Source organism: Anastrepha obliqua, chromosome 4, assembly GCF_027943255.1.
Source record: "Anastrepha obliqua isolate idAnaObli1 chromosome 4, idAnaObli1_1.0, whole genome shotgun sequence".
Lineage (NCBI taxonomy): Eukaryota > Metazoa > Arthropoda > Insecta > Diptera > Tephritidae > Anastrepha > Anastrepha obliqua.
The window spans coordinates 62,547,576-62,563,556 of record NC_072895.1 but is presented as its reverse complement, the minus strand read 5'-3'; the positions used below and the strand labels follow the sequence as shown (position 1 = coordinate 62,563,556).

General features: G+C 35.5%; 1 protein-coding gene across 3 annotated transcripts; it reads right to left on the bottom strand.

The window, feature by feature from the left end:
* Nucleotides 1-3,615: 3,615 nt before the first annotated feature.
* Nucleotides 3,616-10,835, bottom strand: LOC129244826 (protein lifeguard 1). Of its 3 annotated transcripts, XM_054882700.1 has the most exons (6): nt 10,669-10,835; nt 7,415-7,469; nt 7,207-7,345; nt 5,454-5,788; nt 5,134-5,382; nt 3,616-5,050 (listed from the first exon to the last, which is right to left on the bottom strand). In XM_054882700.1, the coding sequence occupies exons 3-6, from the start codon at nt 7,235-7,237 to the stop codon at nt 4,691-4,693; spliced, it is 975 nt and encodes a 324-aa protein (XP_054738675.1). In that variant the 5' UTR covers nt 7,238-7,345; nt 7,415-7,469; nt 10,669-10,835; the 3' UTR covers nt 3,616-4,690. The 3 variants fall into 3 exon arrangements, with proteins under 3 accessions (XP_054738675.1, XP_054738677.1, XP_054738674.1); XM_054882702.1 differs by lacking the exon at nt 7,207-7,345; XM_054882699.1 differs by lacking the exon at nt 7,415-7,469.
* Between the last annotated feature and the right edge of the window lie 5,146 nt (nt 10,836-15,981).

Sequence of the window (15,981 nt, the reverse complement as noted above, 5' to 3'; positions counted from 1 at the left end):
AAAAAAAAAATCGATTTTTTTTCGCTGGAGACCAGAAGACCCCCTTAAGGCGCATGGCACGGGTTTTTGACTCCAGCAGTCGTCTTCAGGTGTTGGTGTCGCTGGTCTTGCTCGCCTGCGTCTACCTTAGGAACTCCCCTTCATCGCGGCTCTTGTTATATCGCCTCTTTTCCTCCACAGTACATGACCGATCTTGCCTCATTTTCTCTTTCGGACTTCTAGTTACAGTGGTTTCTGTTGTGTTCTGGCCCGTAAGTCAGCATTGGAAATGGTATTTGGCCAGAATATTTCAAGAATTTTTCGTAGGCATCTGTTTATAAAGACTTGTAGTAAGCTTGTGTCGGTTATCATCGCATTCCACGTTTTGCACCCGTAAAGTAAAGATGATCTTACATTAGAATTAAATAATCTAAGTTTTGTGTCATGTATGATGCGTTCCAAATTGCCTGCCAAGAGCCGATGCCGCTGTTGCCTTCTTTATTCGGCTTTCGATATTCTGTTGTTGGTGTTTTAACAGTAATAGAAGCCCCGTCAGTGTAGGGTCGACTTCGTCTGGCACTTTTGATATTCTCTCTCGAAGCGCCAGTCACCGATATAAAGTAGCAGAAATAGTGTACTTCTTCCAGTTCAATATCATCAATTGGGATTTTTGCGTATTTTGTCTATCAAACGCATGACCTTGGTTTTTGGGATATTGCATTTTAGACCGGCTTTCTCAGCTGACTCTTGCACTGCTTGGATCTTCGCTGCCATGTCAAGGTAGTTATGGGCCAGCAGACAAATGTCTTCTGCATAGTCGCGGCCTGCTAGGCGCTTGTAGACGCCAGGTAACGCCGTACACGTATGGGGTATGTTTATGTTGCTACAATAACAAGTAAATGTGTATATCGCAAAGCATAGAAAATTACATTACATCACTGAAATATCCAGTATAACAAAATGAATTCATTTAGTCTTGTCTGACCGGGTTGGGGATCTTTGGGTACTCCGTAATGCAACAAAAGTACTGACATTTTCGTTTTGCGTATTTAAAAAAATAGGAAAGTGGGAGTTGTGGTGATACTTTAAATTTTTGGGATACAGCCAAAGATTTGCCACTTCGCAGAATCCTTTCAAAGAAAATTTTTAATACACATGGAAACATTGACAAAATAAATATTATTTTTTATTAAAAATATGTTTGAACTAATACCATTTTACAATTACAACGAAAAAATATTTATATAAATTTGTTCATAAATACCAGAACAAAAGGCGAATGTGTGATTTTTTAAATCGCCATCGTGAGAGTGGCTGCAATGGAACTTCCAAAAATTATTGTGAATGAAATATTGGGGAAGAACCAAGGCGAATTTATTATTAAATCCACCTTGGGAAGAACTTAAGACTTCACCCTTTCAAATTCAAATTATAGAAGCGCTTAGGCCTAAAGCTAAATACACACCAGCCAACCGTTGCAGCAACTCGGCCATGTTGAAGCAACCGTTGCCTCGTGTGTAGCTGTGTTGCCAATTGATTTTCGTGTTGCTGCAACCGTTGCCTGAAATATCAAATAAATTTGATTTTTGGGATAGGTTTCTGCAACCGTTGCTTCGTGGGTATCATTGTTTACTGCTTTTACTCGTTCAGTTCGTTGAAAACAAGCGAAGAAGAAGGTTCGTGCGGAGTAAAATAAAGTGAAAAAGGAAAAAAATGGCAATTGAAAATAATGAAAATTATGTTAATTTTATTAACGAATATAAAAATTTGAGAGAGCTGTGGGATATAAGTAGTGAAAAATATAAAAACAAAAATTTTAGAAAAAAGCATACGAACAATTAAAAAATGAATACAATAAAATTGATAAAAATTTCAAGTCCGCAAAAGAGTTTCCTATTGCAAGATATCGCAAAGTTATTGCCAGTCTAATTTCTGCTGATATTGCCTCTCTCATTATGGTATCTTGTTTCGTTATTTTGGCTTTTACGAAGTCCAACAATTTTCTAAACAGGGCTTCGTCCATCCTCATGTAAATTTTATAGTCCGCTGGCTCATTTTCCTTCAGTACTTTCAGCAGCCTCTCGTTCGAAAATTCGATTTTTTTTCAATTTTTGGACCAAATTTTCTTTCTCTTCTTTTGTTGCATCTCTTCTCCTCATTTTCGTACAAAAGTTCGTCAATTATAATAAGAGAAGTAATTTTACGTATTTCGTCGATCATTTAAAAAATTTAATTTTACGTATCATCCGCTTGTACCTTTCCTGCACTACAGTTATACACAATACTGAGATTGAAGCAATGGTCGCAACGTGTTTCTTAAACAAAGGCAACCGTTGCTTCAACGGTTGCCTCGTGTATATCTAGCTTAACGATTACAATTTGCTTAAAAATTTCTGCGAGGCAATAGGTCTGTTCATGAAGCAAATGGTTTGTAAAAGTTGTTACAAATTATGACGTTTTGATGTTCATGTACCCAAAAAGCTTGCAAAGTAGGGGAAAGTGAGAGAGCAAAATTATATTTCATTTTTAGGGGAAGTTGCAAAATTTTTACGGGATAAGTTTTTACTTGTAAGAATTTGCAAGTGAGAAAAACAGCTGATCGTAAAGTAAAAATAAACACGAATTCAAATTGGCGAATTGCAATTCCTAATGAAATTTTCTTCATCTGACAGCGATGATGAAATGGAACAAGTTACTGTGGACAAAATGAAATTATGTGATTCCGAAGCTCGTTATTTTGCATTTTATTTACTTCATTTTTTTTTAATTTAATACGAAGTAGCTTAAGTGGTTTTTTTTTATTTTTGTAATGTTTCCTGCCAAGAATTTAATCAGCTGTTCATAAAACTTGCTATTTCTTACTGGTTTTGCGTTCACGTACTTTTTTGATATTTTTCTCTTTGAGAGAGAATTCTCGAGAATTAAGTTAGTGGATAATTTTTATATAAACATACCTAATGTTGGAGCGATGTCGTACGATTTCTCGACCTTTTGAGTGATGTAACCCATTTTCGTAAAGAATAGATCATCAGAGTGACGGTTTGGAGTGCATTGTCAAGCAGTGGAATAGTTCGACCATATTTTTTTTAATTGCAGAGGGCAAGCAATTTCTGTGGAGGGTCTTTGTTATCGGCGCTGCTGAACGATTATTTTCTGCCAATAATGAGACAACATCCATCTTTCAGTACACACACATGGTTCCAACAAGATGGCGCCATGCCGCACACGACCCGAGTAATCACGGCGATGCGGCAATACTGCATGATTTCTTCCCTAACAAACTGAAAAGCCGTCTCGACGACATATGCTGGCGACCCAGGTTGCCTGATCCTACCGCTATGAACTTTTTCTGTGGGGCACCTTAAAAGTAAAGTCCATGAAAGTCTCGACACTAAAAGAAAATATCGAGGAAATTCGAAATTTAGAGAAAAAGATTAAATAAACATTTTTTTTTGTTTTGCAATTATTATTGAAATAAACTTTTATCATTAGTAATTATTTTCTAGTTTAGCTTTAGTTTTAGCTTTTAATTCCCAATTTTGCCACCGGACACAGCCTGTTTTAACGTAAGATGTTCTATTCAGCCAGTTTTGACTTATCTTGCAACAACTTTTCTTATCAAAGAAACGACGTACATTTTATATACAGAATAAATACTTTATTTCTTGGTATTTGAGTTTGTTTTAGCAATTACGTACATATATAATTTTAAATGTAATTCAATCATCAACCGGTATAGTAAACATTTGACGAGCTCAACCATTTTAATTAGCTTGTTACAACTTTTCATGTGATTGTTTTTTAATACATATATGTATGTAGCGCAGTAAATTGTTAAAAAATTACGACTTGCGTGTAAACCGCAGTAAGGAATTCCATAGTCGCAGTACTGCAACAATAATAACAACTCCTTAGTCGTTCTATCAATTTATTTGGAATAAGCACATAGATTCAGTACTATTATTTGCCTTCGTTAATACCGTGACAGCAAATATTAAAATCGAAAACTTTTTTAATTATCAAATGTATTTTTCGTATTAAATATTTTTGAATGCTACAATTAACAAGAAAATACAAAATCCATAAGTAGCTCAAGAAACCAAAAATCAAAATATTTCTCAAGTTGATTTTGTAAATATTGCATACGTACCATACATACTTAATTCTGTACATACATACGTATGCAGTTGTTTATAATAGTTATAACGAGTAAACTGTTTCCATTTTTTGGTTAATATTTTTACTGGTATTTAGTGATATTCTTAACGAAAATTTAACAAAACAAAACAAAATAAAAAAAAAAAAACTAAAGTATAGCAAGATCGCATTACTTTGATAAATACTTACAAGAACATTAGTCTTTAACCGATTATTTGTATAAATTTAGTTTTACAAAAATGCATTTACCAATTTCTAAGCAATTGTTAATAACTGTGCTATTATTTTGGAAAGATTTGACCGAGAAGCAAATACATTTTTGACATGACATAAAGTTTGTACTTAATTAGCACAGTAAAAATTTCGAAATTAATCTGAATTGAGATTCGTGTTACTTATAAAATATCTAAAACAATACAATCGAATATGCACAAAAACATGTACTTTTTTTTAAAGGAAATTTTAAGAAAATGGAAAGAATTGGAAAATATTATGCAGCCAATTCTGATTACTGCTCACTCATCTGCTATGTGAGCCTTTAATGTATTCACTTCTAGTCCCTAGATGCGCCTATTATTGTCAAAATGTACATAAAGATGTTTACAATATCCAAGTAAAGATTGAGTGCAGCAAAGATATATTCCTCTGGACTTATCGAGTACTTATGTTCTCCGCCCATCATGAGTTGAGTGTCGTAAATGAGGTAAATAGAGAAGAGTAAAGCACCGATAGAAGCATAAACCAGTGTTATAATTTTGCCTTTTATGAATATAGCCGCGATACCAAATATGAGAAATACGACCATTGCAACAACCAGAACACCACCGCACATTGTAAAATCATATTTGGTTTGTGTGGCAAAAATTGTTAAAGCAAGGCAAACCAAAGCTGTAATTCCCACTGCCAAAAGTACCTGTAGAATTTAAAACATAAATTATATTATATAATCACAAACATGAGAAGAAACTAGAAAAAGAAAAGCTGAATAGTACTTACTTCATTCTGTGCATAGCGGCTAGCGGAAACGCCCATTAGGAAGGATTCAGCCAGCGTGAATAAACCGAGGAAAATAAAATTCATTGGAGTCTGGCGGCGCACACTTTCGCAACATGCCATGCATATCATTGTTACAAGCAAGACGGCCAACGCCACCCAAAAGATAGCTGGATTCTGATAGGCGAATCTTTTAGTGGGTTCATGGAAAACAAACAGAGCCACAAAACCAAAAGTAACCACAAGCTGACCCTGTTTCGTTGCAAATAATAATTATACAATATATATACATTAAAGACGTAAAGAATAGTTTAATTACATACCATTAGTATCATATAGACTTTGCGTATGAATCCTTTACGTATGCTCATGTCATCGAATGAAAAATTCTTTGGTTGTCCTTCGGGATCATCGTAAGCGCCATATCCACTACCGCCGGGAGGTGGAACAACAAATCCCGGTTGTGGTGCGTAACCACCGGGCGGGTATCCTCCTGCAGGAGGGTAACCACCCTGTGGCGGATAGCCTCCTGCAGGCGGATAACCTCCCTGAGGTGGATAACCTCCTTGTGGTGGATAGCCTCCTTGCGGTGGATAGCCTCCTTGTGGTGGATAGCCTCCTTGTGGTGGATAGCCGCCATAATATTGTTGATTGGGGTCTATTACGCGATGAATATACATAAAACGTAAGTATTAGTTTTACTGATACAAATTAAATACAATACAGGATTTATTTAGGAATGAAATATGAATGAATAACTTTGCAGGACAATATGCTTTAAGAAACTAAAATATACAGTATATTACTGATGATACTTTTATTTTTTCATGCGAACAAGTAATCAGGCGCCAAAACCAAACAGGCGATAAGACAAAACAAAACGTGTCAAACGAGACTACTTCGAAGCGTTCAAAATATACAAGACTGATTTATGCCGATACCTGTTTTCCATAACATGTATGTGTGTATGTTTGTGTGATGATGCGATATACATATGAATACTATATCAAGATACATAGACAGATCGCAAAAGATTATAGCTTTTTATACCAATGACAGTACAGTAGGTTCTGTTTTTATGCGGTAGATACGTTCCGCAAGAAACAGCATAAAAAAAAACAGCATAAAAAAAGCTACTAGTTCTATAGTAAAACTATAGATACGTTTCAAATGCTAAAACCGCATAAATCTGAAATAATGTAATAAAATCGCATAAAAAAGGGCACTAGTCCCATATTATAACTATAGATACGTTCCATAGACCGCATGAATCTGAAATAATTAAATAAAATCGCATAAACAAAATATTGTATTTTTGAAAATTATATCTTTATTTAAGAAACGTCAGAATCGAAAAATAAATTTAAGTCAGAAATAGAATCAGGCAATACCCACTTTCGTCACTTTATGAAATGTACACGTCTGATCTAGATAGTTATGCAGGCGGTTCCATACTTGTAGGGTTAGCATTTCTGATGTAATCTGTGATGAGTTTTTGCTTAGCTGGTTTAGAATCTTGTTTATATGTACAATTCCCGATAGGTCGACATGCATTTTGTAATTTAAAAAAAAACCGCACTATTTCAAAACCGCATAAAAAAAAGCCGCATAAAAACAGAACCTACTGTACTATACTTATGTACGCTATGATAATTTGATTGATACAGCTGTTTAGGTATTTGCTTAGTATTTCTTGGAACAAAAGGCATTTTCATATAACTAACAAGTTGCTTAGCATTCCATTCAACAAGTTGGAGTTTTCTTACAATGTTGCTACATAATTTCATAGTGTATGTTACTGAGTGTATGCACTAATTTCAAAGAAGAAAGTACTCGAGCGAGGAAGCTACGCTAAAAACATATCGTTTGATGAAATACTTATGCTCTTTGATTAGTAAATTCAACTTTTATCTTTGTGTTTCAAGTTCCAGTAAAACATTAGCTTGGTTACGAAATGCGATTTTTTGCTTACTCACTTTACATATTTTAATGAACAAATGAACACTTACAACATGCAATTACTTTAGTATTTAGGTACAATGTAAGTACTTGAGTAATTGAACAACTAAAATTAACCTTGATACGCTGGGCCGCCTTGCCACGACATTTCTAGTTACAGATATTGCTTTCCGGCTACTAACACGTTTTCAAATATTTCTAAACACCGTTGCTTTGGTTTCTCACGTATACAATAAGGTTTTGAATTAAACTAGATCTTTTAATTGTGAAAATTATAAAAAAGAAAAGAAAATGCGTTAGTTCTTATTGCTGCTCTGGAACTTACCAGCCATTGGTGCAGGTGCGACTGAGTACTTAGTTAAAAAGAGAGTTCAAAATACCTGAAATTAAAAAAAAAGAATATGAAGATGGCAATGCAATATTAATAATCCTTGAGATTTCCTGTTTTCACATAAAACGAAAATGGCTCCGTAAATTGTACGTGATTTTGAAATGTGAAAAACTATGTATCGTATCGATCTAAAGCATACACCTTTGAATAATAAAAAAAGGGGAACTTTCCTATATGACCGATGCTTCAAGGGACGTTGGACACAGGACAGCCATTTCCAATCTAGATATTGTAAAAACTGCCTTTTGCAAAACACGTAACCCTTAGCCACCTAGATTTCTTATGAATCTCCAATGGTTTTTTAGAAAAAGGGCAAAATATCACAACCGCACTTGCGTTTTCGCTTGGTTTGAGTAAATGAATGGACTGAATTCAATTTAAACAATTATTTTTTAGGGGATTCTGCTGTTTCCGTGGCGCCGCAATCTTATGGCGAATTCTTATAGAACTCGACAAAAGAAAACGAAATGAAAGAGTAAAATTTTTTGATATCTCGCTTAGTTTTCGAGATATTGAATAAAAAAAAAAGGCAAAAATACGGTGGATTGCGTAGCCGGAGTCGGACTGATGAGGGTTATTTTTTTGAAGCGCGGCCGAAGGCCGCCCACGCGAAAAGGAGTTCTACGCAAAAATACTGTGGATTGCGTAGCCGGAGTTGGACTGATGAGGGTTATTTTTTTGAAGCGCGGCCGAAGGCCGCCCACGCGAAAAGGAGTTCTACGCAAAAATACGGTGGATTGCGTAGCCGGAGTCGGACTGATGAGGGTTATTTTTTTTTTAATAGGACTATGTTTAAGTTCGTGCGGTTTTTTTTCGAAATTTGAAACTTTATTGACGTAAAATGGTTACAAATTTAATATTCAAAGTATTGTCCATCGCTTACTACTACTTTTTCCCATCTTTCTGGCAATTCACGGATTCCCTTTGTGAAAAATTCGGTCGGTTTTGCCGCAATCCACGAATCGATCCATTTTTTGACTTCATCGTAATTACGGAAGTGCTGGTCAGCCAGGCCATGTTGCTTCGATCGGAAGAGATAGTAATCGGATGGCGCAAGGTCTGGACTATACGGCGGGTGGGGTAGGACATCCCATTTGAGCGTTTCTAAGTATGTTTTGACCACTTGTGCAACATGTGGCCGAGCATTGTCATGTTGCAAAATAACTTTGTCGTGTCTATCGGCGTATTGCGGCCGTTTTTCTCGCAGTGCTCTTCTCAAACGCATCAATTGTCGTCGGTAGACATCCCCCGTAATCGTTTCATTCGGTTTCAGTAGCTCATAATACACAACACCCAGCTGGTCCCACCAGATACACAGCATAACCTTCAGGCCATGAATATTCTGCGCCGACGTCGATGTTGAAGCATGGCCAGGGTATCCATACGTTGCCCGACGTTTTGGATTGTCGTAATGGACCCACTTTTCATCGCTAGTCACAATTCGATGCAAAAAACCCTTTCTTTTGTGCCGTTGAAGCAGTTGTTCGCATGCCATAAAACGGCGTTCAACGTCTCTTGGCTTCAATTCATACGGCACCCAATGGCCTACCTTTCGGATCATTCCCATGGCTTTTAAACGTTTGGAAATGGTTGATTGATCAACTCCCAAAGTTTTTGCAACCTCTTCTTGCGTTTGAGCCGGATCTTGATCGAGCAATTCCTCCAATTCGGTATCCATGAACTTTGGCGGCGCACCCTCGCGTTCTTCGTCTTCCAAGCCAAAATCACCACTTTTAAAGCGTGCAAACCACTTCTGGCACGTTCGCTCAGCTAGAGCATGCTCACCATAAACTTCCACCAAGATACGATGACTTTCGGCTGCTTTTTTCTTCATATTAAAAAATTCCCCGCAAAAACACATTATTTGGCACGAAATTCGACATTTTCAAGTGTGGTAAAAATATTGTTGTTTACGCTTCAAATAAAAAACTTATACTGACGTTTGTGCCTTACGACAGTAGCTCTCCAATGAATGTTTGGAAATGTGGATCGATGGAATAATAATCAAGTTACGCCATCTGTTGTAAAACCGCACGAACTTAAACATAGTCCTATTATTATTATTATTTTTTATTTAATATCTCGACAACTAAGCGAGATATCAAAAAATTGTACTCTTTCATTTCGTTTTCTTTTGTCGAGTTCTATAAGAATCCGTCATTAAATTGCGGCGCCACGGAAACAGCAGTATTGCCATTTTTTAATTATGCAAAAAATCAACTCAATTCTTAAAAGATTTTAAAATAGTTTAGACGTTACAATGGCTCATGTGGTTAACCCAACGGTTAATTAACGCGGCTTTACAAGACTCTCGTAAAATTTATTTCCACAGCCGCATCTACGGAACTTTATAGCAGAGTTCTTTTTCATCCACTCTTTGTGTCCAGAAATCCTTCAAGCGTAGGCGAGGTGCTCTTCCAAAAAAAAAAAAACAACAAAAAAGTTACCCTCTTTAGTCCAACTGCTACTAGACTGTCACCACTATTTTTGGGCAAGTTATTTTTGTAGTAAAATTAGTAGTAAAAGAGCATTTAAACAAAAGTCGTCATCCTTTAGGAACGTTTGTATGTGAAATCTTTGATTTCGCCCACCCATTTCGACATAATAAACGAAACAAAATCGGTCATATAGGAAAGCTAACACAACAAATAAACCTTTTTAAGTAATTTTTCCATTTTTTTCTTTTAGAACTGAATAGAATATGTATGAAGTTTGCAATGCTCCCTTTCTTCAAGAGAAAAATGACGACATTTATTCCAGTGCACTTGCACTTATCTAAAGTACTTGTTTTTACAACAGTAAATATGTAGGGCTTGGACACGCACTCATACCCGAAAGCACACATCGTCTTTAAAAATGCTTCAAATCGCTCAGTTCTGTTGGGTGGAAGCGGCTGATTGATTGCAGAAAACGGAAAAGTGACTCATTGATAGTAGCAAAACAAGCATCGGCGTTTTCCAGCTGCCATTTTAAGGTCACACAATTTGTATAGTTGTGAATTCTCCACGATAATGTAAACCCATCGATGCTGTGCTAACGTCAAATTATAATAATTGGTTTTTCCTTAATCACAAAGCATTCGCGATAATGAAATCTCTAGAAACGTCTTTTCTACTGCTTAACAAAGTACGCACTTTTTTCTTTTAAATGAATCTATTTTTTAAGGAATTTGCGACATTTTTATTTACCTTCCACGAATTTTCCGTTTTTCGCTGAAAATTTCACAATACTTTCACTTTCTTCTTTTTTTCTTGGCAGCAACGCAAAAGTAATTTTTGTTTTGGTCAATGCACAATTATAATTGGCGCAGCTTTAACGAAAATCTTTATCGCAAAGCACCGCAATCGCATCCAATTTCACACTGCAGAACGTAGCGCAATGGAACGTAAAAGTTAACGAAGAACGTATGAATATATACGCTCTTTGAAACCTTATAGCATAAACACACTGACGACAACACTTCACGAAGTAGCGTCATTCAAATTGTTGGCTGCAATTGTTGTAAATACAGCTTCATAAATGTTTAAAAAGTGGCAGCGACAAAATTTCTCTTCAAATTAAGATATTTTGTTTTACGTAAGGTATTTTGTTTCTATATTTAAGTGCCCATAGTTATTTCACCTTTTTTCTATTAAATAACGTGAGTTTCATATAAAGTTTTCTAAGCTGCCATATTTTCTACATCACTTCTTTTGTGACTTTTCGCCAAGAAAATCAGAAATATATTTGATTCAGGGACACTGTAAATTTGCTGTTTTCAGCCTGAAGTCGTGCTGCCATCAAAATAATTGCGCTCATTATAATACATTCATATACATATAAGTAGATGATCCACTTTTTCGTGTTTAACTCGCAATCCGTAATTAAAAAGCGAGATTTCCTATACAAAATTCCTCTCCCAAAGTCTGAGATTATAAAATAATCCTAGATATTAACCATACTTTTTAACATACAACCCTGTGTTTTTTTGTGTAAAAAATCATTATTTTTACGAGTGTAAAGAAAAATGTCAAAGTAAAAATTAAATAAAATGTTTGTTAGGTATTATTAACTATGCATTCATATAACAGAAAAAAAACTGTATTGGGAGCTGATTGTCAATTTTGCAGGTAATCTGCCATATGTAAACGGGTAGATTAATTTTGTGGATTTATTGGTAATTAATGCAAATGTGAACATACTTTTAGACCGTGTGTATTTTAATATTTTACAGATACTGCCTGTCGTTTGCCATCGTCAATAGGTTTATGTTATACTATCAGGTCAGTCCATAAGTTCGTGCGTTTTTTAAAGGTAGTTTTGAAATTAATAAAAAAGATGTTTAAAGTATTTATTAATCAATAATATATTTTCTTTCATTATTTACAAAGTCTTCCCAACGTTTAGGCAAATTTTTAATTCCCTGCTCAAAAAATTGTTTGACCTTGGAGACAAAGAAAATTTAAATAGTTCCGTTATATTCCGCGAATAATATTTTGTATGCAAAAATCGTACAAAAGTGAAATTATGGGTAAAATACGCACGAACTTATGGACTGACCTGATATTATATTACAAGGTGTAAGTAAGAGAGAAACGCTAAAAAAAAACACTTTTTTCATGAATTTATTGTAGCAAAACGGTTCAAGTCAGTTTATTAAAAGTTATTGCATATTATAAAGTAACATTTCAAGAATATTTGAAAAAATTTTCATGTAAAAATATTGCAAAATGAGCGAATGAGAGCACATTTACGTAGACGTCTTTTCAAAAATACATTTTGCAGTAGTCAGCATATCTCAGCGTAGAATCATCTGAAATCAAAAAAATCGAATAATCTAGTTAAAGTATGAGTTAAACTTCCCCCCAACGTTTATTTTGACGATTTATTTTCATTTTCAGCCATTTGGTAGTCGTTTGAAGTAAAAAGTGATTTTTGACGAAAAAATGCCGCCATTTTGTAGGTGTAAAACCACCTTAATATAAAAAAAATAGCGAAAAAAAACGTTGGGAGGAGGTTTTTTATATGTAAAATATGTGTGCAAAATTTCAAAAGGATCGGTTGAGTAGTTTTCAAATGCCAATGACTACGCACTTTAAAAAAAAAGGTTCGAGAAAACCGCGTTTAAAGTTTGTAACGGACTACGCGCGCAACTGCTGCGTCTCGGCAGATGTTTGAGGCGGCTCGGCTTTATGCTCTATAACTTAAAAAGTTTTGCTCGGATTGACTTAAAATTTTAACACGGTATTTTTGAAATGTTTTACTATAATACAATAACATGCAAAAAAAAAATCGATTTTTATCCCTTATTGGCTGCTAATAATAAACAGTTGGAGAAAATTCGTAAACGACGTTTTCTGAGGTTGGAATAAATGATGGCAGCAATACGCATGCGAAATTCGATATTATATTTTTTAATAAGCAATAACAGGCCAAAGCGTCTATGGACACAGGTTTTTTTCTGTAATATGAATGCTTAATTAATAATATCTAACAAAAATTTTATTAGAATCATGTCTCCAAACCTGTTTTCTTTGCCGGCGTCCATATTATTTAGTTTTTACTTTGACGTTTCCCTTTACATTCGTAAAAATAATTATCGATAACACAAAAAACGCACGGTTGTATTTAAAAAAGTATGGTTATAATCTAGGATTATTTTACAATCTCAGATTTCTGGAAATAAATTTTGTATGGGTGATCTCGCTTTTTAATTACGGAGTGGGAGTTAATCACGAAAAGGTAGATCATCCTTATATGTGAACGTATTATAAATCAGTTTCGGAATTTGTGAAAAAATTATTTCAGCTTTTTAACGAACTAAATATTTTTTAATGCTTTGCATGCCCAGTTTCTACTATAATTAAAGAATATGCACTTTTTCGGTAGAAAAAAAAACTAAAATAGGAGGTTTGATCAAATTTTGTATGATGGTTACAACGGTACTAAAACTATTTGAAATTATTTGGAAATTATGGGGGGCAGCTCCTCCAGCACTTTAAAATTTAAAATTTTTTTTTGCTTCAAAAATTCATTTACAATCTAAAAAATATATTTTTAATGTTTTAAGCTTAATAGAGCGGCTAAAAAGTCCTTATAAAGTCAGTGAAGTGATGAGCGTCTAAGGAAAGATGAATCAGAACGAAAACTCTAATCGCGTTTTTTTCGAAATACGTTTTTTTCCGCGCTGTCGAATATAACTCAAAAAGTAATCAAGATATCAACAGGGGTATTCTTTAACATATTGGTCTTTGCATGTACCTCAAATTTTCTAATAATTATCACTATATTGTTGTTTTCATCAATTAGTTTATAAAAAAAAGTGTAATTGTTTTCTTTTTCATTTCAAATTTTCTTTTTTCGATAAAAATAGCTAAGTACAAAGCGGAACAACATATTTAAAAAAATTTGTTCCGAAAAATTTTGTCTGGTTGGTTTCAGTTGATTACAAGAGGCTGTACATTCCACAGCGCAAATTAAAGGAGCCACATTTGAGCATCTGTAGCGCCGTCATTTTGTTCTTTTTTTATTTCAAAAATTTTATATATATAATTTAAGCATGAATATTAATATGTAATTTATTTTATGATAATAAATACTCTCAGTTTTTTCGCAAAAAAGGATTGAAAAACTGGTTGTTTGGAGGAGCTGCTGGGGGTTAAAGGACAATCTCACGCATTATTTCAAAATCGTTAACACTTTAAAAACTATTAGGCTGTTTACAAAACCGAGTACATCATGTGATAATTAAAATACCGTTCTGTTCATGAGAAAAACATTATACTTTGCATTTGATGTGAAACGATTTTCGAAAATTTGCACTATCAACAAAATGTAAATGTAGTTTTGAACCTCTGATTTGGTTTTTTTCTGGCACACGCTGACCTGTTTAGTCGGATGCATAGGGCCAACATGATTCTGTTGTAGCACCGCACTTGATTGGCAGCCGAATTGATTTTCTGTATTTGTACTTTTGTCTAATCCTGCCGCACGGCAAGTCCGGCAAAGCAACATATAGGGTTTTCCAAACAGACGTGTTATTTTGAGATTAAAAAAAATGCTATTTTTTAATATAAATGATCGATGTTTATTTCATTATAAAGAGCAAGGTATCCGTTAATAGTGGAAAATAACATCAGGCAAATAACCACCACGACCACGCTTACAGGACAACATCCTTTTCATGAAATTTTCCATAACCGAATTACAAAGTGGCTGCCCTATGTTCTCGATAGCCTCACAAATTCCATCTTTGAAGGTGTTAAATCACAAGACCTCGGTGGTCAATTGTGATCGCCTCTTCGAGAGATAACACGTTCCGGAAACTTTTCCCGTAAATTATCAATGGTTTCGTTGCTTGTGTGGCACGTAGCGCCGTCTTGTTGAAAATAAACGTTGTTCAGATCAGTACCATCCAAAACATTACTCCTATTTTTTGCAAACATTTTGGTTGTCGTTGTCGTAACGGTTCATTAAGCTCCGCCAGTATGGTGTAGTCACCGATCTCCATCGTCTATCTCTGGCCTAAGAAACATGTTGTTATGACGGGTTCGGTCCAAAGGGTGACGGCATGTGGATAGGTGGTTAGTATGAATAAGTTCGTGCGGTTTTTTTCGAAATTTGAAACTTTATTGACGTAAAATGGTTACAAATTTAATATTCAAAGTATTGTCCATCGCTTACTACTACTTTTTCCCATCTTTCTGGCAATTCACGGATTCCCTTTGTGAAAAATTCGGTCGGTTTTGCCGCAATCCACGAATCGATCCATTTTTTGACTTCATCGTAATTACGGAAGTGCTGGTCAGCCAGGCCATGTTGCATCGATCGGAAGAGATAGTAATCGGATGGCGCAAGGTCTGGACTATACGGCGGGTGGGGTAGGACATCCCATTTGAGCGTTTCTAAGTATGTTTTGACCACTTGTGCAACATGTGGCCGAGCATTGTCATGTTGCAAAATAACTTTGTCGTGTATATCGGCGTATTGCGGCCGTTTTTCTCGCAGTGCTCGGCTCAAACGCATCAATTGTCGTCGGTAGACATCCCCCGTAATCGTTTCATTCGGTTTCAGTAGCTCATAATACACAACACCCAGCTGGTCCCACCAGATACACAGCATAACCTTCAGGCCATGAATATTCTGCGCCGACGTCGATGTTGAAGCATGGCCAGGGTATCCATACGTTGCCCGACGTTTTGGATTGTCGTAATGGACCCACTTTTCATCGCCAGTCACAATTCGATGCAAAAAACCCTTTCTTTTGTGCCGTTGAAGCAGTTGTTCGCATGCCATAAAACGGCGTTCAACATCTCTTGGCTTCAATTCATACGGCACCCAATGGCCTACCTTTCGGATCATTCCCATGGCTTTTAAACGTTTGGAAATGGTTGATTGATCAACTCCCAAAGTTTTTGCAACCTCTTCTTGCGTTTGAGCCGGATCTTGATCGAGCAATTCCTCCAATTCGGTATCCATGAACTTTGGCGGCGCACCCTCGCGTTCTTCGTCCTCCAAGCCAA

Bases quoted from the DNA above. Each gene is read 5' to 3' on its own strand.
- LOC129244826 (XM_054882700.1), bottom strand. From the start codon at position 7,237: ATGTCGTGGCAAGGCGGCCCAGCGTATCAAG. The intron at 5,789-7,206 runs GTTAATTTTAGT...ATCGCGTAATAG, and splicing joins AGGCGGCCCAGCGTATCAAG to ACCCCAATCAACAATATTAT. The intron at 5,051-5,133 runs GTAAGTACTATT...TAAATTCTACAG, and splicing joins GCCGCTATGCACAGAATGAA to GTACTTTTGGCAGTGGGAAT.